The sequence below is a fragment of the Oreochromis aureus genome, linkage group 23 (assembly GCF_013358895.1).
Source record: "Oreochromis aureus strain Israel breed Guangdong linkage group 23, ZZ_aureus, whole genome shotgun sequence".
NCBI classification, from domain to species: Eukaryota; Metazoa; Chordata; class Actinopteri; order Cichliformes; family Cichlidae; genus Oreochromis; species Oreochromis aureus.
In genome coordinates, this window is record NC_052963.1 from 1,116,233 (window position 1) to 1,140,681 (window position 24,449).

At 40.7% G+C, this 24,449-nt stretch overlaps 1 protein-coding gene across 2 annotated transcripts; it reads left to right on the top strand.

The window, feature by feature from the left end:
* Nucleotides 1-3,840: 3,840 nt before the first annotated feature.
* Nucleotides 3,841-23,365, top strand: cd99 (CD99 molecule). Of its 2 annotated transcripts, XM_031745979.2 has the most exons (13): nucleotides 3,848-4,194; nucleotides 9,258-9,290; nucleotides 9,369-9,428; nucleotides 9,902-9,934; nucleotides 10,151-10,198; nucleotides 10,375-10,413; nucleotides 10,838-10,891; nucleotides 11,393-11,470; nucleotides 17,506-17,526; nucleotides 17,817-17,837; nucleotides 20,262-20,372; nucleotides 20,483-20,536; nucleotides 21,601-23,365. In XM_031745979.2, the coding sequence occupies exons 1-13, from the start codon at nucleotides 4,134-4,136 to the stop codon at nucleotides 21,627-21,629; spliced, it is 642 nt and encodes a 213-aa protein (XP_031601839.1). In that variant the 5' UTR covers nucleotides 3,848-4,133; the 3' UTR covers nucleotides 21,630-23,365. The 2 variants fall into 2 exon arrangements, with proteins under 2 accessions (XP_031601840.1, XP_031601839.1); XM_031745980.2 differs by lacking the exons at nucleotides 20,262-20,372; nucleotides 20,483-20,536; nucleotides 21,601-23,365 and adding an exon at nucleotides 18,443-19,277 and having other exon boundaries at nucleotides 3,841-4,194.
* Nucleotides 23,366-24,449: the final 1,084 nt, after the last annotated feature.

Here is a 24,449-nt window from a genome sequence, read left to right on the forward strand (position 1 = left end):
AGAAGCAGAACATGCATTAACCCTACTAACACAAACACAAGAGAGCCCATGAAGATTAGACAACATCTTAAGAATGTGAGTGTGTTTATCATCTTGTCCAAGTCACTTAGTGTGATGAGAAGTGATGCAAAGATCAGTGGACTCATAGCACATTAGTTAAAAAATGATCAAATAATAGCAGAGAAGTGTGTAGGAAAGGCAGCTTTAAGAACATGCCCTGCTGGAGATGCAGCTCCAGACACATTAATTAAACCTGCCTAATAACAAACACACATGCAATGAAGATCAGCTTGTTATCTCTCATCAGTGTTAAAATAGTGTCAATTTAACAGACACTTGTTATCAAATGCTGAATTTATCCGATGCTGACAATTAATTCAATTCAATTCAATTTTATTTATATAGCGCTAAATCACAACAAAAGTCGCCTCAAGGCGCTTTATATTGTACAATAGATCGCACAATAATAAATACAGAGAAAACCCCAACAATCATATCATTAACTCTCCAGGTTGCAGGACAACAGTTTAATTTTTGTGGGAAAAAAGATTCTGGTTTGGCCAACCAGTGATCAGACCAAGGGCGTCGATTTAGCATGGACGGAAGGGACATGTCCCCACCAATATCCAGCGATTATTGAATTGTCCCCACCAATAATTTGATCTCTTCGAGTAAAGAAAAACAAACCCGATAGAAAGAAAAAAACCCGATCTGTCAGCGTCTCATTCACCCAGCGGTGCAGAAAGAGTTAAATTACGTTCTCTACTGGAGTCCTGCCTCATGTGACAAATATGGCCAATGTGATTGGCTGTGCCTTTCAGGGAGCTCTGTTTAGTTTTAGCAGCGCAAGCCTGCAAGGAGGAGAGGAGGATGGCAGCACAAAGGAAGAACCTGGATATAAGAAAGTATTTTTCAAAGAAACCTGTCAGTCACTTAAAGTCAAGTTCACTCATAAAATGTGTCCGTCATAATAACGTTACAGGCTGTGCTAGGCTTTGGCCCACATCAGTCTAAAATTGTATGTAACCATGAATAACGTGTTTTGGAAACTAACTGAACAACAGGCAGCACTATTAGTTATCTCAGTCTCAGAGCAGCATTTCTAATTTTGATTGTAACTGTCAGAGAAAACGGCAGCCTCGAGCAAGCCAGGATATTAGTTTACAGAGGCTGTTAAAATTATATGTCTAACATTAAAATGTTGGTGACACAATACTTTCATCCTAATGGCACTGACATATTCACAGGGTTCATTTTTGAGACAAAATATCATGAGGTAGTCATGATTTTGCAAATATTCCACCTTGTAGTGCAGTTTGCACAAATTGTTTTAATTTCACCCTACAAACATTACTGATGAGTCAAGATCTGCACACATTGACAGAAACACTGACGCAGCTCCACATTTTATTGTTATTGTCATGTATGTCCTATTTGTCAGGTGACAGAAGAACCAACACAAAGCTCAGAGAGCAATGGTGACACAAGGTCACAGGTGAAATTGGATGATGACTTGATGGTTCGTTACTGTATTTGAAGCACATGTGTGACTGCATGTATTTTGTAATTTAACATCATATAATTCACATATAAAACTATGAATTGTAATTTTAAATGGTTTAAAAGCATGTAGAATAGGATATGTGGGCAAGTATATTTCTCCCTTTTTTATCAAGAAGCAAAGACAAAAAGGAAAAAACAGAAACAGGGCAGGGTTCGGTGGTTGAATCATCCGTCCCCACCAATGCCAAAACCTAATCTACGCGCTTGCGCTTCACTCATTTTCGACATGCTGCTGCTTCTATTGCAAAGTGCCAGGATTCCCCTTTTCTATGAACCAAAATGTTTCGTAATTACTGAATACATGTTTTTGATACCATCTCTTCTATTTATTGCACCTGCATGTATAAAAGCCTCATTACAACACAAATACAAAGTATTAAAGTGTGTACATTACTTTTTCCTTGTGTTATTTCTCATTGTGTTTTAATCACAATTGAAACACAATAATGTTAGGGTGTAAACCACCACATCCCAAGACCAAAAAGGAGGTGAGGCGGTTGTTGGGGCTGGCTGGAATAGTGTAGTGGGAACCCTAAGATCAGTAATGGAGGTGAAGCATGGAGAAAAGTGCCTGTTATCAGCCGACTTGTGCTGATACTCTTTCTGAATTTTGCCACACAGCATTCAACAATACATAAATGAGTCATCATGACTGATTCCTAACTCCTAGACATGTGGAATTCACTGAGTTAATCTAATCAACAAAACTTTAACTTGATGTCTGCTACTATTGATGTAACCCAACTTTGACCATGAACGTCATAATTGCTCTGTAGCAATTCAACTTCAAACTGCAAACTAACCAGTGGAGCCTGCACTAATCTGTTTAGGAAGTTCATGCAACCTTTGAATAAGACATCAATTTGTTTTGGAAGGATGTTTCACCACATGAAAAGAGAACTTCAGCAGCTACGTATAGATCCAATATCTGTTTAAAAACCTCTAAAATTAATGAGGACATTACGTGTGAGCTTTTGTTTTCAATTGGTACTGAAGGAAAAGCAGGGAGGTGCCTTAATTAGCAGTTTTGTGCAGATATATACATGCTGCTACATGTGTACAGATGTGTTTTGTGACCAAATGATGTAGATCTGTCTTTTATTGTTTCATGTGGATAAAAATCCACTAAACAAATAACTGTCTCTGATACATTAAGAAGTAAATGCAACAATGATGCAGTAGAATTTAGAGATTCACTCTAACATGTATCCTGTTAAATGAAAACCTCAATACTAGCTCAACGTTACCCATGAAAGGGTTAGCTTGGAGCTAGCAATGCACTGTGTTAATGACATGGCAATCTTTTCATTTTGTCAAATAGTAAACAGCATGCAGAGCACTTAAAAGATGTTAGTCCTCACACACTCACTTGGTTGAAGCAGTATTTTCCACTGTAAAAACACAGAGACTTTGGTAAACCAGTAATAACATGAATTCATTACATTTAAACTGTCACTAGTGACTGCCTATAGCCAGCTTCACTAGTGCTTGTTTAGCATGACTTGTCTTTCATACCTGGTTTGGTCCAGCCATGCTTTAGATGGGGTTTAAACAAGTGTTTAACTGACAATTTCTAGAAAAAATAATAAGAGAAATCTTTATAATTAACAATAGTTACATTATATGTAAACATTTGATGTTTAAATCCATAGGCACCTTTCTATGGTGCAAATGAAATGGCTTTGAGACTGACACATAACTTTAACAGGCTGATGGGGTATGTCGTGCTACCAGGCGGCCAGGCAAGGTTGAAATACAAGTTTGTGAATGTGATACGTGGAGAAAGCGGTGACATGGGAGTCTCAAATGTGTCTACTAAAAATCTTGACTGAGTTTGAATCTCAGTGACCTCAAGGTCAAGGTCAGAAGTTGAGTTTTCTGAAACTCTTGTGATAATTTACAGAGATCTGATAAGCAGAAGGCATCCCAGGTGTGTTTATGTTGCAAATCTAGATCAGCTCTTACTGTTTGTAGTTCTCTGTAATCGCACAGGCATGGTCATACACATGGATACCCCTGAACTGTTGCATGTCATAATAATCATAACCAAAAATCAGATTACTTGTAAAAGTTAAACTGGAACAAAAATGGATGAATGGGTGTAAAATGAAAGGGGCTGACATACACTAGGTGGCACACAAGTTTCAGAAACTGTTACTGGTTCTTGTTGGATAAGCTGGTTAGGAGCCTGAGCCCTTGGGCTACAACCAAGCCAGAAAATATGAGTCATCCCATGAAAGACCTCCCACCTGCCTTAAAAAGGCTCAGTCTTATATAGCTACAGGCGTAACTGAAGTACGTAATCAGCAGCAAACATAAGAACTGTAATATTTATATCGGTTGATGTAAATTTTGGGGAAGGCACTGAAACTCCGTTTAGGCTCCGTTTGCTGTTTTTTTGTATCTTTCCTTGCGTCTCACGCAGAACGCCCTCTCAGAGGCTGCCACACCCAGTTTGTGCTTCACAGGCAAAGTTGACTCATGAAGTGTAAGAAGACACCAGCGGAGTGTTTCTGAGTCCACAAATACCTGCCGCCGACACGCGCGCACACGGCTAAAGAAGAGCCAACATGAAGCTTTGTTTGAGGATTGTGGTGCTGCTTTTCCTGGTTACTGGAACATTAACACAAGGTAAAAGCACTGCTGCTATTATTATTGTGTGTAACTGCCTTTTAAGGTCATGCGAGATGATTTTAGCGAATTAAAAAGTTATTTGGCCACTTGCCACAAACAAACAAACAAACAAAGAAGCGCTTCTTTGAAAAGCTGGGTATTGCTTCGTAGTAATAAAGTCTGCTCTTTTTTATGGATTGCACATGCGGACGATATAATCCACACGCGTAAAATAAGACAAAAGTTTTTTGTAATAACGTGTAACTTTTGAGGACTGTGGTTCAATGCACACAAAAACACGAAGCAACCTGAGCACACTGTTTTCCAAATGCCTCGATCCAAACCGGGATACTGATCATTTATTCACAATTTATTTAGTTCAGCTCACGAATCCGACCATTTTCTCTGTTAACCACCCTCCTGTGCGCACAAACGTCTGAAACTGCGCGTAACATCTCTCTCAAAACTTTCATTCGTGTGCACCTATCGCTGACACGCACAGATCACGTCATGCCCACGTGGGGTTTTGAAGCAAATTTAACGTTGCCAGCTTCGCACAGATCTACAAATATAGGCTGCGTTCAATTCCCAGTATAAAACTGGGAGATCTGGGCTTCCTGTCTGGGTTTTTGTGTGCTTACAAACTCATAACCCGTTTATTAGAAAACATAGATGTATCAGTTACAGACACTACACAGTAGCCTGCCGAAATGTTCGAGTTATTCGATCCCAGAGTGCAAGGCAATATGTCATTAAAGAATTTAGGCTTGAAGCTCATATCATACGCATTTGCAACCTATTCCATACTCAAAACAAAATTGTTTGTTTATTTGGAATAATTACATTAACACTACATTTCATATAATGTTGAAAAATGTTTATTACATGTTTGTTACAGTGTCCTTAGTGTGGTCCTCTGGTCTTTTTGTTCTTTGGGTAGAACACATGATAGCTGGTTCATCTGAGGTTTCCAGGATTATTTCCTTTTTTGAAATGCACCAAATTCCAGAAGTGGAAGCAATTTGTCGACTGGTACGATGCTGCTCATCAGGATCAGGCAAACAGTTTTATTTTCATTCATTTACAAATGAAGGTTGGGGTGCCTGTAGAAAAGATTGTGAGTGCGACGTTAATATGCAGTTCATGTTAACGTGTGAGTGGGCCTGACGTGGCTGGATATCTGTTTGGACTAATGTGAGAGGATCCAAATCAGCCAAGCTGATCGTCTCCTCACTTCAAACACTAGTGTCCAAGTCCCTGCACTTTACATTAGATTACATTACATTAGATTTATTTGACCTTTTGGAAATTCGGTTTGTCTTTTGGAGACTGTCTGACAAATAACCACAACGATAATTCAATTTAGTTTTATTTATACAGCACCAAATCACAACAACAATCACCTCAGGTGCTTTATATTGTAAGGTAGACCCTACAATAATACATACAGAGAAAAACCCAACCCAGTGGGAAGGAAAAACTCCCTTTTAACAGGAAGAAACCTCCGGCAGAACCAGGCTCAGGGAGGGGCGGGGCCATCTGCTGTGATTGGTTGGGGAGAGAGAAGGAAGACAGGATAAAGACATGCTGTGGAAGAGAGACAGAGATTAATAACAATATAGACATCACACTAAATTACAGACATTAAACACACTAACAACAAGAAAGTGCTCAGTAACAACTCTAAAAATCAAATACAAGTAACCCACATATCATATTATACATCACCAGGATTTGTTCAGTATAGTTATACTCCAAGGTATAAACGTTTTCCATGGGAAAACGTCATGGGGACCAAAATCCATCCATTCATTTTCTGCCACTTATCTAGGTTTGGGTTGAGATGTCCTGCCTGCATCCTGTTTGGGGGCGTTACTAAGGTAGCTGACAGATATCAGTCCAGCCTTTGTGAGTGTCAGCTACATTTAAAGTGAGAAGTCCTTGCCATTTGCACGTCTTCCTCTGTCATACTTCCTGTATGAAACTCAAACAGAGCTGGTATGGCAAACCACAGGCATGCTTTCTAAAGTAGATGGCACGCACTGTAGTTTAGTAACTGAGGTTTTCCACTTCACCCACAGCTCGTCACGATGCTTTGCATAATTCTTAAATTATAACTGTAACCCAGGAAACATGCCAAAACACCCACATTGGCGTGCTCACTGTGGGGCCATACGTGCACGTTTGATGGGAAATTGATATTTGGAGTAAAGAATTGAAACACATTCCTGACTGCAGAACTCCCAGGATGAACCTTTGAGCCATCATCTTACATCACCTGTCACTGGTCATGTGACCATGACCAAAGGCAATAACATTGAATCAGAATCACAAAGAGCTGATAAATAATCTACATGTAATACATATTGTCCTGTCTGGGAATGTTGTATGTTCAATTTTATTGTATTTATACAGCACCAAATCACAACAACAGTTGCCTCAAGATGTTTTATATTGTAAAGTAGACCCTACAATAAAATGAATTTTGTTTCCCAAAATGAAACAAAATTAGAAAGCTTCTGTTGTCCATCACCTACTGCTATAGAATATGTGTCATGCTACACTCATCTGATCACAAACTACATTTAAAAAGTGCAAAGCAAATAAAAGGAATATATGCAAAAACTAGTACGACTCCATTAAAAGTCAGTACTGGCCAGAGAGCGAGCTGCCTTAGTGGAGGTTTGTGCTTCTGGATTCCCGTTTCTTGTTTTTCTGTTTATTGCTGCATTCATGTGGTTCAAAGTACGTCCTGGTTGATCTTTATAACCACAATTTAACCAAAAGGCACACGAGTCATCTAAGACTGTCTGCAGAGTGTGCTGCTCTGAGGCAAACCTGTGTGTGTCTGTGTGCGCGTACAGTACAAGATCAACGGGCCCATCGAGTGCTGTATGTCTGCACTGGTCCAGGCAAAGTGCGGTTCACACCTCATACTTTCAATTGTGACTCATGCTTTTTACAGCTTCTTGATGTGTCAGACAGCGCTGCCTTAGCAACCAGCAAATATGACTCTATCCAACACGCAATGGGCACAGTGAGCTGTGGGCCCCAGTACCAGCATTAAATGTAGGGCACATCTGGCATGTGATTAGTGTGAACAGTAGGGTCGTCACGATACTCAGTACTGCTTTCAATACCACAGGGAACATTTTGACTCCATTCTGCAAAATGAAAATAAATAGGTAAAAACATTCATTTCAGCCAGTTTTCCCAGTTCTAAGATTGACTTAGTTAAACTGGTATTTAAGATTAGTTTTACAAAGTACAGATCGTGAAGGTAATTATTTAAAATATGTTAATAAACAAAGGCTACAAATAAACAAAACAATACCAAACATCTAAATAATTCAGTGATGGTATCGTAGAAGAAGAACATTATAGAAATTTAAAAATATGGCGTTCAGCCGTGCATTTGGGTAATAAAAACAGAGCAGTCACTGTGAAACATGAACTCTGCCCTACAGCTGCCTACAGCTAAATCAGAGAAAGATTTGAATAGATTATTGTAGTTACATTTATTATCTTGCACACATCTACCTTCCACGCTGTGCATGAAACCATCTAATGTGACGTCAGCATGCTGGACATGTTCGCTCTGCCGGTACTCTCAGTCTTCCATTCATGACCCAGGTCACTCACACCTTCCCACCATGGGCCTGTCACAATGTTTGAAACAGACTCACGCGCAGACCAAGAATCCTTGGCAAAAGAGAAAGTGCGTTTATTTACAGTGAGACACCAGGTGAGAATATATATACAGTGTGGCAGGGGAAAGGGTCCGGGGCTCCAGGGTCCAGGGGGAAACAGGGATTAATCCTGTACACGCTCTCCTCCTCAGTAGGTTCCAAACACACACACGCTCGCTCGGGTCCAGGGCAGATCTATACGCACACACAGAAAGAAGTCCAGGTTAAGCTGGGCAGACACTGCGATTTTTTCAGTCCCGCGATTCAGCTCCTGCTCAAACTGTACGATTGACTCGCAGGGGTTAGAAGTTCGTAGGTCACGATGCAGGGTCTCACACTATACGGCCCGATGCTCTGATGCGACCTGAGTGCTCACACTGTGCGTCCATAACATGAAGGTTAACAGAAATTCTGTCGCTCGCTCTCCCTCTCTGTCTCTCACTCACACAGACACGCACACCACCACCATCAACTTTGCTAAATTGCTAATGAAAAACATTGATCAGGCAGCTGTGATTGAGCAGCAGTGTAGATCCAACTATTTTCACAGTTGTGGTCGTGATAATTTTGTGAGGCCACATCGAAAAGGCTCGGATGAGCTTTCCAAAGTTCTACAAGTGCCTCCATCGCTTGTGTCCAGATCACACGCTGCACTGCTGTGCTGCTCCGTCTTTTTCACCGACATTTATGTGTTTGCGCGTGCGCAGTGTGAGCGGCTGCGGTGACACCCTCACGACGGTCGGGAGGATTTCAAACAGGTTTGACATCTTCCCGATGATCGGGAGCTGGTCGTGGGGTGTTAATCGCTTCTCGTTACCCCATGTATACTACACGATGCACGACACACGATGAAGGCCACACTCGGGCCGATCAACAAAACGGTGTAAGCCCAGCATTAGGAATAATCTCAAACTCAGAGATTCAGATTCAGGCTGAATCGTTGATGGCTCAACGATCCAGCGAAGGATGACACAGGCAGGTCCGCCATCATAAATAGTGCTCCAATCAGCTGGGATCAGCTGCAGGTGTGACGGTGAGCACAGGTGCGTGGGCCAGGGGCAGAAGCCCATAATGAGCACCGCCCCGGCAGAGGAGAGAGAGAGCACAAAGGAAAACAAACAAAACATGTTGCCAAACACAGAGTCAGCCGGCGAGGCACGGGGACCATGACAGTGCCCACACGGGCATGTTTGTGTCTGCTAGTTAAAGACTCAGAGGTAATCAGACATGCTGACAAAGCTGGATAACAGTATTACAAACATATATAGATATAAATATAAAGGGCATTTATGTGAAGTGTGATGTAGTGTGGCAGTGTTACCCTCCTGTGGTTACAGTGAACAGTCTCCACTATTAAACTGTAATGCTCTTCCTCGTGTCTTCTTCATACAGATTTCAACCTGGGGGATGCGTTGGATGATAAAAGTGAGTGACCGTCACATCTGGCACTTTTCCTAGCATTGTTGTTTTTAAACAATTAACTCATTTCTTTCTGTTTCATAGCACCGACATCCCAAAAACCGAAAGAGAAGCCAAAGGCAACAGAGCAGCCCAAAAAGGATGGTTTGTAGTATTTCACGTGTTACGACAGAACTTTGAAGCACGCCATCAGTGCACGATGATGTATATTACACATAGGATTCCCTCTCTGTGTTAGTCCCATTGTCTTGAACACAATATGTCAGTGCTCAGTAATGACATAAATGACATCTGTGTATATATATATATATATATATATATATATATATATGTATATGACATTACAGGTGTATTCTTAGTAACATATCGTCTGTATAAATATGATCAAACTCGGATGTTTTTCATGCTCTTCTTTGTGGTTTTGGCAGTCATTTGTACCATCTTTAAATTTCCCAGAAACTGCTTCATAATAAGAATGTAAGACTGTGAAAGCAAAAATAAAACTGTATGAATATAGATTTAAACTTATGTCCTAGTTGATATGCTGCACAGCTTCCTGTTTTAAAGCCACACACATGGACGAGTTAACAGACTAATTCCATGTGTTTCTCCTTCAGGTGAGCTGGACCTTTTGGATGCATTTGGACCAGGTAGATACGCTCAAGTCTTATTTTACTGATTTTCTTCTGCTGAGTGTCAGAATTTGTTCTGCGTAATATATTTGTCCTTTTTTAATCTCATGTCTGATTTTTACTTCTACAAATGCAAAACAGTTAAGAATAAATAATAAGATAGCTCATCATTAGCCATGCTTGGACTGTCCACCAAATGCACCGTTTATGTTTAAATAAATCATTTTTCCACAGACGAGCCACAGCCGGAAAAACCCAAGAAACCAAGTTCTGGAGACTCTGGTAAGTCGGAGTGCTGATAGCCTTCATACATTCTGTGCTTTTGTATCACTTGTGATGCAAGGACATTGATGCTAAGATGGATTTTACATCTTTGTTTTGTGTGTAAGTGTATTTGAAGGTAAATGAATAATCATCACTTAGACAGTGTTTGAAGTATTTTCTTTTTTATGTCACAGATTTAAATGGATTCAATCTGGGAGACGCTCTCAATCCAGGTAAAGTGCCGGACATGGATCATTCCCATCAGTCACTCCAGTTTTGTTAGTACTAGTAATGGTGAGTACTGGGAAACATTTCCTTTACGCCTCAACAAGGGTGTGAGAGTGTGGAGTGAGTTCATCTGTGCTGGAGCTGACTGAACAGCAGAGCGACTCGACCCTCCCCCGACTGCTCCAAAGGACTGCTTTTAGCTTTCAGCTGTAGATTCCAAGGACTCAGTCATTAATGTTGAGTCTGTCTGATAGACTTCTGTGTGTCTGTGGCTCAATGCTAACATGGTGCTATATGCACAGAGCATGATAGACATATACCACTGCTACTGTGCTAACTGGTGGGCCTTTGCCCACATAGACTTTAATCCATCTGCTTTTCTTATTGTATATATTATTATTGGTTCTCATGATGCATTTGTATTTACAGGACCTACCACTAAACCTGACAAACCTGCTGTCAACCCACCAAAGGGTGGAGGAGGTAAGCCTCTGAACGTTTCATAAGCTGCTGTCAGTGGCAGGTTGTTGGTTCGACACTGATTTATGGGATTCCAGTTTAGCAGCTCTGACCTGAGGCTCTTTCTCTTTCTCTTTGCTTCCCTGTCAGTTCTTCAGTGCACATCATAAAGGCAAATAAACATAATTAAAAAAAAGAGGTTGGCATTTTGAGGTTTCTGTTTTTGGTCAAACATAATCATGTGACCTTACACATGCTTTTCCTGTCACAACCATGAATGGATATGAATGAACATTTACCTTGTTAAGATATGACAATGACTGAATTCATCAAGAAAACCAACATTTGTGTACATTAATCATCAAGTAGTGTATTTGTGGCAGATTTTCAGTCTCAGCAGATGTTGTTAAAAGTGTGGAAACAGCTGTGTGTACTGTAGCAGTACAGAAGTGAGCTGGCCTGTGAAAGTGATGGTGTTCTGATGTGACGGCATAATTGGTTGTTTATGCCTCATCATTTTTTCAGGTGGTGGAAATTTTGATGATTCCGACTTGGATGATGTAAGCGGTGGAGACTACAAGCCTGATGGAGGCCGCTCAGGAGGTACGATAACACGGTTATTTTATGATGTTATTTCTATCATGATTGCACTTCTTATGTCTCTGTTTTGGCTCCAGTGTAACCCAAAATTACAGGTGTCCAACTCCAGGCCTCGAGGCCTGAAGTTGCAGGTTTGAGATGTGACCTTGATCCAACACAGCTGATTTAAATGGATAAATGACCTCCTCAACATGTCCTGAAGTTCTCCAGAGGCCTGGTAATGAACTGATCATGTGATTCAGATGTGTTGACCCAGGGTGGGATCTAAAACCTGCAGGATACCGGCCCTCGAGGCCTGGAGTTGGACACCCCTGGGATAAATGCATCAGGATGTGGTCATTGGCTGTGTCCCAATTCAGGGTCTGCACGCTTGAAGTACGCACACTACGCGTACTACGTACGGTGCGTACTACAAGTACGGGAAGTGCGGAAGTGAGAGGCTTGTGAAATGGGACGGTCTAGCCTTCGTCGCGCTGTTCAGGTTGCCTAGCAACCATGATACTAACCGCGAGAAATGTTTCATCCAGCTTTGTGTGACAGAAATGAAGGAGAAAAAATGTTTTGTTGGTCCTTCATTTTTGTCATGACATCACTTTGATTAGTTGAGACCACAGGACTGTAAAACATGATAGTTGGGCTTCATTTCTGTACTGAACAGTCATTTAAAGATTAGTTAGTAAATGATAATTAGCTAATGTTGTTCATGAGACTAAAGTCATCTCACTGTGGTAATGTTAATATAATATGGACAATATTATATGTATTGTCAGATTATATATATATATACATATATATATGTATATATATGAGCTTGAACTCTGGGTCAAAGATGCAAGTAGCAGTTATTTATATTTCCTATCACCTTAAATCTTCACTCAAAGACAAATATCTTTGACAGTGTATATACAGATGTATTATATATAAGAGACAAACATTGTTATTTTAATATGTTGGCATTACTAAATTTGGCTCAATGCTTACATATATGTGTAAAAAGCAAATGTACGAGCTGTGATAACTGTTTCTGATAGAATGAAGATCAGACTGATATATGAAATATTCCTTTATTGGGTGAGAAAATCAGACCATGTCATAACTGCTTTAAGTCATACAGAATAGATATCAGAGCCTTAAACAGGCTGACTTCTGCTAAATGGGTCAAACTGGGCAGAAAGTATACAAACACATAACATCCTTATAGAATATGATGTAACACTATAGATCAACTTAGCTCAGAATATATAAAGCATATAAACAATTACAGCAATATGATGCAACAAACACAGCAGTGCTACTAATCCAAAATACTCAAAGCTTCATAGAACTGAAACAAACATTTATTTTTAGCTCCATTCTGCTGCTGATACATACTTTAGGTTTCTGAACATTAAACTTGTTGCTGCCTTTCATAGTGTGTAACTTGAAGGCCCTGAGTACTTTCTCCCACACTGAAAACACTGGGATGATAACATTATTTGAACATTACCTAATAAGACTGATTCAGGACAGACAATTAGTTATGTTAAACTTTCCTAGCAGTCCTTCACAAACAGGGAACAGTCTGTCTATTCTCTCCATCTGCCAGCTGCTGCTGGCTCTTCCTCCTCCTCTTCCTCACACACTCCTGAGTTTGTCCTGGTGGATCATCAGGGGTGCAAAGCCTCACAGATGATGTGCAGCAGTGGGTCCCTCAGTCTGTCCTCACTCTGGACACTTGCAGTCGTCACACATGGAAATCAAATGTGTGATAAGCTGCAGGATTCAAACACAAGTGTAACTTATAAATACATGTTCATACTTTTATTCCACAATCAGAGAGAAAGAAACAGAGAGAGAGTGCAGGACAGACAGACAGGTGACAGTCTCAGGTGTATACACTGCTACAAAACAGCACCAGAGAAGGAGGATTTAGTGTTTGTGTTATTACGAGTGCTAAACAAGAAGAGTTCCAGATGGTCCAGTGGACACATGTGTGACTCCTGTGATTAAAGCATCTTTCTTTCAGCTTAACGAGTGAACCGTCAGCTCGTTCAAACACACGTTAAAGTCCGTTTGGCTCGACACCACCGAACAGAGGCAGCAATATAACATAGCTAACATTAACAGTGCAGTGAATCCTGCTTGTGCCGTCATATTCAGGACTGCAAACCGAGCAGCATCACTGACTTTCAGCTTGTTGTGTTTGTGGATATATGACTGACTTTAATTATCCATAAAATCATCACATTCTCTGTAAGATTAAGGTCAGCTATATATATATTTAGAAGTAGAGGCTTTAAAACCAATTTACCGCTGAAAGTACAAACATCACTAATGTCACATAACTTTGCCGACATGTGGCCAACAGTAATGTTTTAATGTTCTTAAACATTCGCACATAAATGTCTATTGGCCCATGTGTGCTCACCTTAATCAACTCTTCACTGACGTCTGGTATATTTCCGGTTTATTTTAAAAACGCTGCTATTCTCCCACTTTTAAAAAAACCTCAACTAGACCCGTCTCTTTGGAGCAGCTACAGACCCATCTCTAAATTACCGTTAATCGCTAAGCTTCTAGAAAAGGTTGTGGCTCAGCAACTTATGGCAGCTCTAGATAAACATGGCATTTACGATAAGTTTCAGTCCGGTTTTCGTCAGTTTCGTTCCACGGAGACAGCTCTTCTTAGGGTCTCAAGTGATATCTTGATGGATAATGATGCAGGAAAATGCTCTGTTCTACTCATGTTGGACCTCACATCAGCTTTCGACACAGTTGACCATCACATCCTCATTGAAAGGCTGAAAAAATGGGTTGGTGTATCTGGAACTGCATTAGAGTGGTTCTCCTCTTATCTCCATCACCGATCCTTTTCTGTGGCAGTCTCCGATTTTAGGTCATCCTCTACCTCCCTTACTTATGGTGTCCCTCAAGGGTCAGTTTTGGGGCCTTTATTGTTTTTAATTTATCTTCTTCCCCTCCAGCATATAATGGGCTCTTTTGAGGACATTTCTTATCATTGTTATGCTGATGATATTCAGTTGTACATTTCTTTTATGCCCGAGGATTTATCTAAGCTTCAGCGTCCTGAATGATTGCTTAGATTTGATCAAACGTTGGATGGCTGCAAATTTCCTCCAACTCAACGAGGGGAAAACCAAGTCCTCGTATGCGCCCCTGATAGATTTCTATCGCAGATAGTGAAAGCTCTTGGTCCTCTCTCACTCTATGTTAAATCCTCTGTCAGGAATTTAGGTGTCACCTTTGACTCCAGTTTCACATTGGATGGGCATGTGAAATCTCTGGTTCGGTCTTGTTTTTATCATTCAAGAAATGTGGCTAGGCTAAGCCCGAATTTATCTCGATCTGAACTGGAGATTGCTATACATGCATTTATCTCGTCACGCTTGGATTATTGCAATTCGCTGTTTATGTGTCTTAGCAAAGGTTCTCTGGATCGTCTGCAGGTTGTGCAAAACGCTGCAGCTAGGCTTTGACAAAATCCTCCAAGTACTCACATGTGACACCGTTGTTATCTCAGTTACACTGGCTTCCTGTTAAATTTAGAGTCGATCTTAAGATCCTGGTCTTGACCTACAGAGCTGTGCATGGACTGGCACCTGCCTACATCTTTGATCTGCTACAGCCTTATGTCCCTAGCAGGTCTTTGAGGTCATCTGATCTGGGCTTACTTGCTTTAAAAAATACTAAGAGGAGGACTAAGGGTGATAGAGCTTTTGCCACTGTGGCCCCTAGACTGTGGAACTCTCTCCCCCAAGCATTAAGAACTGTGGACTCAGTAGCTGTTTTTAAAACACAACTCAAAACTCACCTTTTTAAAACTGCTTTTGGTTAATTTTTTGCCTGTTTTATTTAGTCTTTTTAAATCTTTTTATGACTTGTAATTTTATGTGCAGCACTTTGTGATTCTGTCTTGAAAGGTGCTATATAAATAAAACTTTATTTATTATTATTTTATTTATTTAAATAAGTGACATCATATTCAGTACTTACTTCTGACAGTTCACTCTTCCGCCGCTCCCTTCTGCCGTATTTTGCGGCAAAATTATCCACACCCACCGCCGTGCTATGGATTGTGGGATATATGGGGCCACGAAGCGTGCACCGGACCACGCTTGATATTTGGGGGAATCGACGGCGCATTTCAAGTACACTTTGAATTGGGACAGCCGTCGTCGCGTGGCGGTGACGTAATCGCACTTGAAATGCGTACTTCAAGCGTGCAGACCCTGAATTGGGACACAGCCATAGTGATTCCAGCTGTATACTGCTGGTGTTTGCAGCTGTAGACCTTTGATTATATAAATGACAGACGGCACTGTAATACGGTCAGTGAGTGGATCTAAATCTGCACTGTAGCTGATAAGTATGGGTGTGTTTTTTTACTGCTGTTAATGCAGTTCATGTTCCCATTTGTTCTGAGTCAGATAGAAAATTCAGTGGTTCCAGTTTGTATTTAGGACACTAGGACATTTTGGAGTTTGTGCAGTACTTCCTTTCTATTGTTGTGTTTTGTTGCCCTTCACTACCGCTGACTCAGTCCAGCTGCCATAATGGTATCATGTGTCACTGGAAGACAACAACACATTGATATAATGTCCCAGTAATGTTGACGCCCTGTGACTCTTCTCCAACACGGTTTCATTATTTATCCTTGATGTTGCCTTGAGGGAACTAAAATTACTTAAAGACAAAAGCCACAGTCTTCATATGCAAACATAAGCAACTATCTTTTTATTTTTAGTCTTTATTGCAGTAATAGATTTTTTTGGCTGTATTTATCATTGAGGTTAATGCATTTTGGCCCCTTATTTGTTATTTAATGAGTTTACTGCACATCTGTTTAACCCTTTCATGCATGAATTATGACAACCTCACTCTGGATTTTTTTCTTAAGTATTTTTATTCATCTTTAGGCATGAAAAAAGATTTTTGAACTTCATTTTTTTAAACATGTACTTTTCAAAGAGTTTTTTACATGTCCACTTAGGTAGACAACAGATGCTTTGACTTACGAATTTGGCACACGAATAAATAATATACACTGTGTAAAACTATAAAATAACTAAAATATTTATTAAAAAAAGATGTCAATATAACAACATATATATAAACTATAATAAATAGGGTATGGAGTGACACATCAGTGTCCAGTGTAGTGGTTTATGTACAAGTATACCATCAACACTGACACAAGTACAAGAAAACAGCCTTTGAATAGCTGACGACTGTCGTGACCACTGTGTGTGAAAGGTTAAAAAGGCTGGGATGGAGCCTTTGGAACTGTTTTCTCTTGATCACATTTGGAGGTTTGAGGAAAGCATTTTCACTTTGCTGTTTTTGTTTAGACTTGAAGTGGTCACCAGAACTAGAAAGGTGCTACATTAGGACCAGTCTGAGGTCGTCCTGTGTAGATCAATACTGAGCTGCTGATGCTGTTCTGCTGACCTTTAAATGATTAGAAGCTTATTTTTTTACCACCAGTTTACCAAAGGACAGATCGAAACATCTTATTGTCTATCAGAACTGCTGCAATGTTGTTTCTTCTTATCATTGAAAAAAAAGGAAAATACAGAAAAACAAGTGTAGATCTTTTTTTTTTTATTCTAAAGTGTTATCTCCTAGATAATAGGACACTGGCCTCGAGGGCCGGTGTCCTGCAGGCTTTAGATATCACCTGAATCACATGATCAGTTCATTACCAGGCCTCTGGACACCTCCAAGACATGTTGAGGAGGTCATTCAGCCATTTAAATCAGCTGTGTTGGATCAAGGACACATCTAAAACCTGCAGGACAGCGGAGGCCTGGAGATGGACACCCCTGCTCTAGATAATAGAAAACACAGACATGATGGTACTGAGACAAAGAAGCAGTAGGGTCTTGGTTTAGTGACAGCATTAAAATAATTAGTTGTATTTTGACCAAAGACAGGAAAGAGAAGTCATGACTGAGGTATATGATGTCATGTTAATTTGCTGTGCTGAGAGTCTGAGGTCAGCTCTCTGACTGACGTCTAACCTTTTTCTTTTCTTTCAGGTCGTGCCATGGATCCTCAGGGTATGCATTATTTTTGTTCATCTTGTCTCATTTTTATTCTACCTTAAAAATATTTTTACTACATGTTTTGTTTCATTTAACAAGAGTGCAGGAGTACACTGCTGTCCTGAGTTATCATGCCACGCAAAAAACTTATACTTTGCTCAAGATCAGCCAATGAGCACAATCGTCATCGTGTTAGCATTATCATGTAGGACATCACATCAGCGTCACAGTGTAAAGCACATGATCACAGCAATGTCTGTCTGTAATAAACAGTGTTGATTAATGTGAATCCCGTGTTCTGACAGGTGGTGCTGAACAGCCTCAAGGTAAATCCCATGTTTAATCTTCAGTCCATGCTTCACTAGATCCTGTTTGAGACCTGCACAGTGTGTCCAACCAGTTTTTGTCCATTATGAGGACCATGCTCTGTCTCCAACACTAACAGTGTTCTTGTTTTTATGATCACGTGGAATTTGTATAAATGTGGCGATCATATAATCATGAGCTGTAATAATAACAATAGATCATTTGGCTGTGCAGTTGCTATAAAAAAGGTTTCAGCACATGAGACCAACATTTATCTATTCAGCCTTGAAGACACGCAGCCTTCTTCTGTGTTTGTCTTTAGAATCGAAGCTCTTGAGTTGTTGTTGGTCATTTCCTGTTTCCTGTCATGGAGGAAGCACCAAAAAATGCCTCTAGTCTACTACATTAGTTTTTATCACGCTGCTTATCATTATGGACTTCCTGATATACTAGTTGTTTTGAAAGCTCTACTAGCTCATTACCTTGGTGGGCAGGAGCTGGATTATGTGCTGGCTCTTTGATGGGTTGCATTTTCTTTAAGTTGCTAATGAGCCTGATTTTCTTCACACTGGCACCCCGGTCTGGTTTCTCTGGTTAAAACCCTGCTACGATTGTGTCGTTGCAGATCCAGACTTTCTGTGGGGCCACATCCTGAAGATGTTAAATGCTAACATACCTGAGGAATTCAATGTTTGGATGTCCAACTTAAAGCAAATCTTAACACCTCTGTTAGAGCGGGCCATGGATCTGTTACAAGCTGTGCAGTGAGCTGTTGGGTCATGCGGTGGTTTACAAAAGCTGTTTTCAATATCTGATGGACTCATAGTTGGATGGGAAATGAGCAGTTAGGCATGTTGTTTTGCTGGATGCTAAGATTGTGGTCATTGGGATACCGTTTTTTATGTTACTTGCATTTTCTTTCTGTAATTTGTTGCTGTGCAAACAAATGTGTGCTTTGTAGTACTTTGACAGTCAGAGAGTGGACCACATACCAGCAGCACTTCATACTGGGATAGTTTCTTAAAGAACGCCTGACTGTGAATGGAGCACTCCAATCTGCTCAGCTAAATATCACATGTTCATCCTTGTGGGGATCATGACAACTGGTTTGCTTACTGGAAATCAGTTTTGTCAGGTTTTTTACTGCCATCACTTTGTGTCAGGACACGCCTGCTTATCTCTTCCACAGTCGGCATTCTTAGGATAGCACGCATTCAAAGCCTCAGCTGACACATCCAACATGTAGAGCTGCAGATTTCCCGGGATAGACTTTTCTGATGTGTGATCCGATGATGCTTCTTCTCTTTGGCACAGCTCAGCTTCTGAACTGCTCTTTGTACAACTGGGAGTTTTGGTTTTTTGTACCTTTGCCTCGAGTCTTTAAGGGATTTGGGTTTTTTTTGAAAACAGAAAAAGAAAAGTGTAACACATAATAATAAAATCATAAAAGCAGCATGAAATGGTCAGTGTATTTGAAATATGATTCCTAAATCCACAAGAGTTGTTGTTCTGTAGGATTTAGATTTTATAATGACCTCGACATATATGCCAGTATCATAATAACATAACAGAAACATCACGCTGAGCCCTCAGATGTCCTGTGTGAGACAGGAGAGCAGTGAGTGACATACTCAACATTTCCCAGCAGTAAGTCATGCACACAGCTGGCAGCCTGCCTTGTATTCTTGTTTTTTAATATCCAGGCAACTCCCTGTTTTAGTGATCGGCAGCATCATGAGACAAAGCTCAGTGACTCAGTGTGGCTTCAAAGAACAGCCAGCCTCATTATTCATGCTGCCACACCCTGCACTGGAGCTGCTGTATCTGCTTTTGATTTGCCTTCCCGCACACTTTTCCAGTGCAGCCAGTAACTGTGGCATTAAAAGTTATTAACGCCACAGGTACTGCCATCGTGTGGAGAAGTGTGGTCATTACAGCTCATGGACTGGGTCTGGATCAAGCTTTTTGAATTGTTCTTAAAATCTGAAACTCTATCGATCATGTTTGTGAGCCAAACAAACACAGAGTACTTTTTAGATATCTCACTTGAGCAGGTATCAAGTTACAAGTATTTGCAAACATTTGCCACTCTTAAAGCAGAGGTGTCCAACTCCAGGCAGGTTTTAGATCTCACCCTGGGTCAGCACACCTGATTCAGATGATTAGTTCATTACCAGGCCTCTGGAGAACTTCAAGACATGTTGTTGAGGTCATTTAGCCATTTAAATCAGCTGTGTTGGATCAAGGACACGTCTAAACCTGCAGGACCCCGGCCCTCGAGGCCTGGAGTTGGACACTCCTGCTTTAAAGTGATTTTACTCTGATCCTGATAAACAAAGTCATTTGACATACCTGATCAAAAAATAGAATTTGAATAAATACATTTAAAGGGGGTCCTTTCCAGTAATGTGTCTGTCCTTTTTCCTGTCCTGCTGCATTCGAAGGGAGTGGTCCGATTGCAGGAATCATCAGTGCCGTAGGCGTTGCCCTGGTGGGAGCAGCGTCCAGTTACTTTGCTTATCAGAAGAAGAAACTGTGCTTCAAGCTGCAGGGAGGTCAGTATCCCTCATTTCTGTAATAATGAATTCAGTATTACTGCTGATTACAGATAACAGGACTCTGACATCATGGTAGACTCATCCTGATAAGAGTGTTTCTGATCCAGGTGCAGATCCAGAGAGTGGTAAAGGACACCAAGGCACTCATTCCGAGCCTCAAGGTAAGTTCTTACGGTCCATGCACGGTGGCGTGACACGCCCCAAAGCTGCCCGCGCATGCGCTACTTTTGGTGTTGTTTCGGATGGCCTGCACATCTTGATTTTTGTAACCTGGCACGTTCGGTGCCGCCCATGTGGCTGGGTTGAAGACGTGAGTGTACAATCGTATTCTCTCCACCACCAGGGGCGAAGGGCTTCAACAGAATGAAAAACGTGAGGTTTTTGGAGAAACAAGCCCCCAAAACTGTTTTCTTTGTTTCCTGTCTTTACTTCTATACCAGTGATAATGCACAGTTTATTTCTGAGAAGGCTGCAGAGCGTCAGGGCTCTGTGACACGGCCATAAATCAGGCTTAAGCTGGCTGCTTACTACCAAGTTACAAAAGGTGTCTTAATATGGAGTGTTCACTGGACTGAGGACGACAGTATATGAGTCACCTCATCAAACCGTTCAGTGAACCTTCATGATGAGGAGACCACACCCATCACCTTTCATCAGAAGATGAAGGTGATCACTGAGAACTGCCTTGGGTCCTTGACTGTCACAGAGTAACAGTAAAAAGTATCATTCCTTCTCTGACTTCTCAGCTTCTCATACACAGAGTAGATTCTAGTTACTGTAGCTTTAGTGTTACTCGTTTTCTCAGCTGTGACAAGTGAGTGATGACTGGTCAGTCAACAGTTTTAAAACTGTTATGCTCTGAAATGTGTGATCTGAGCAATGAGTGAGTTTGTTTGCTGACAGATGTTCATTGATATGATAAAGTCATGTTAAGTGTGAACTAGAAGGAGAAAAAAATCAGAGTGCACAAAGTGAATATTTAAAATGTTTGAATGTAGATTAGGCTGCTGTTTGCAGCTCGAATACTAAAGAATGATTAGGGGGAAAATAATCAGTGATTCTATGTAAAAAGTCTTAAATGAAGGTCCGATGGAGCATGATATTGGCAACGTCCAGAACAGCACCAAAAAGACAATAACTCACAGTAACTAAACCCAGCCTGCCCCCTGGTGGTGACTGTGAACAGTCGGCACTGGCTTGATCACTGTGCTCTTTCTAACTTCAGTTCTCAGCACCCTGCTCCAGACAAACTAGATGCCGTCTTTCCTGCTGCCAGAGGACTTCATTCAACTTCCAGTCAGCCTTGTTGCTGGTGCTTCTGCAGCCTTAAACCAGAACGACAACTGTAGCCCAGCTTGAAGACTATCCATTTGCAAACATCTGAGTGTGTATCTTCTCTTTGTATCTTTAACAAAAATCAGAATATCCCAAAGGTGATTTGAAAGGAGCATTGTATTTGTGTTTGTTGGCTGTGTGTAACTACTGTAAAGATGAATACTCTGGCACTGTGGTAATACACACATTTATTTTAAAGTAGGTGCAAATATTCATGCAGGTGATATTTTTAACAGTAAGTCTGTAAGGTTCCCGTTTAAAACGCTCGTTACTACAAGTAAATACACACATATACTATTCAGCGTAGTGCACACCTCTGCAGCACACCTCTGCAGCACACCTCTGCAGCACACAGCAAATCTGCTGTGCGGTGCAAAATGAACACATCCAAACACACCAGTGACCCAGTTTGGAGCAGGGTGTGTTCAGGTCACATGCTAGTCAGCCTGGTCCCTGGAGGTGTTTCAAACTGAAGGAGAGCTTTCATTAGTTGAGCTGTTGTTTAGGCTCAGTGTATGACCAATGAAAATCAACTGGAAATGTGTATTTTAGAGTAAAAGAACCATGTGTGTGTGGCATGATGTAACTGTTTAGTGGCAGTGCACATTGTTCAGGAGGCCACGCACATTTCCAGTGATGGTAAACGACAGCATGAAGCACAGCTCGTACTGAGCGCATGGATATAAAGCCAGGAGATGTTTTGTAGTGCTGGTTGCAGTGTGAGCACATCTGTTCATGAAACACAAAAAAATGTACATTTATCGATGCACTCGTTATAGACAACTCTTAGGATCTTTGCTATTAATGTAACATACAGCACAAACATGAGTTTCTTGCTATCGTGAGCTTGATTATAAAAATTCATTTTTCTCCGTCTGTCCAAAACCTTTTTATCGTCTCAACAGTCAGTCTGCTGCTTTGTAGAGGAACACTCAGAGAATCAGCAGCTCTTTATCAAGATATTATATGATTTAGGCCAAAAGATTAGAAGTAATTGTACACAGTGTCCGGATCATAAATACAATGTCACTAAAAGTTTGAACATTTAGCAGCTGAAATTCATGTGTTTGGTATATTTACATGGGATGTGTAGATGTGTCGGCACATGTTTAGCAAACAGAGGGTTTGTGTTATGATTTTCATGTTTAAAACAAACATATATGAAAAGAAATGATGTGAAAGGTTTAATGAATCAGTGCCTTAGAAGAGCAGCAACCACAGATCACTGACACTGGGCAGATGCATTTATGCTCATCAAGTGTTTGTTTTGGTGTGACACGTTGTGTGGTGTCCCCTAGACTCACACTGGGACATTAGTCATAAATGAACACATCACATTACAATCTGAGGGTTCATCAGCAGACCCTCAGATTGTAATGTGATGTGCCCTCATGAACTCTTATGACGCTAAAATATTGAAATAGTTTGCATCCCTGTGAGATGTAGATAGTTGGGGAGATGGTGTGTACAGATGCTTTGAGCTTTTCTCAGTTTGAAATGTTAGTCTGTTACTAATTTGTCTGGGTTTACAAACCGAGATGTTATCCAGGTTATTTAGTTTTTTACATCTGACTTAGATTAGAGAAATGTTGCTTTTGTGAGTGGATTTAATGTATGCAAATGTTTCAAATAAAATGATCTATGGATTATTTGTATTTTGGAACCCTCATTGTCTTTAACCTGCACCAAGTACACACAAACATACCTGAGCAGCTGAAAGTCTGCTCCCATTTTTAAAGTTTCATTTTAAATCCTTTTGTTGGAGTGCAGAGGCAAAGCTATTGGACTTGTTTCATGTCTAAATGCTTCTCTAGTTTTTATGAGAATACACATATTCAGGTAAAGACCGTACAATAATACAGAGAAGATCCCCTTTGAACAAGCGCTTTGGTGACAGTGGGAAAGAAAACTCCCTTTCAACAGGAAGAAACCTCCAGCAGAACCAATAAAAATGAACGATTCAGTGCAGAGGTCTATCAACACATAGTGAGTGAAGAAGAAACACCCAGTGCATCATGGGAATCCCCGGCAGCCTACGTCTATTGCAGCATAACTAAGGGAGGATTCAGGGTCACCTGGTCCAGCCCTAACTATATGCTTTAGCAAAAAGGACAGTTTGAAGCCTAATCTTGAAAGTAGAGATAGTGTCTGTCTCCCGAATCCAAACTGGAAGCTGGTTCCACAGAAGAGGGGCCTGAAAACTGAAGGCTCTGCCTCCCATTCTACTTTTAAATACTCTAGGAACAACAAGTAGGCCTGCAGTGCAAGAGCGAAGTGCTCTAATAGGGTGATATGGTACTACAAGGTCATTAAGATAAGATGGGGCCTGATTATTTAAGACCTTGTATGTGAGGAGCAGGATTTTGAATTCTGGATTCAGGGGCGTAATTTCCAGGGGGGGTTATGACCTCCCCCAATAATCAGACCCAACCAATTTAACCCCCCCAATAAAATTATGAATTATCTTGCATGAATAGGCTGTTGATTTTCTTTACTCATTTCGGGTATTACCAGCAAAATAGTTGCATGTTTAATCACCCAGATTTATTTATTTATTTAGACAGAGATCTTGACCCCCCCAATGTTCAACACAAAGTTACGCCGATGTCTGGATTTAACAGGAAGCCAATGAAGGGAAGCCAAAACAGGAGAAATCTGTTCTCTCTTTCTAGTCCCTGTCAGGACTCTTGCTGCAGCATTTTGGATCAGCTGAAGGCTTTTCAGGGAGTTTTTAGGACA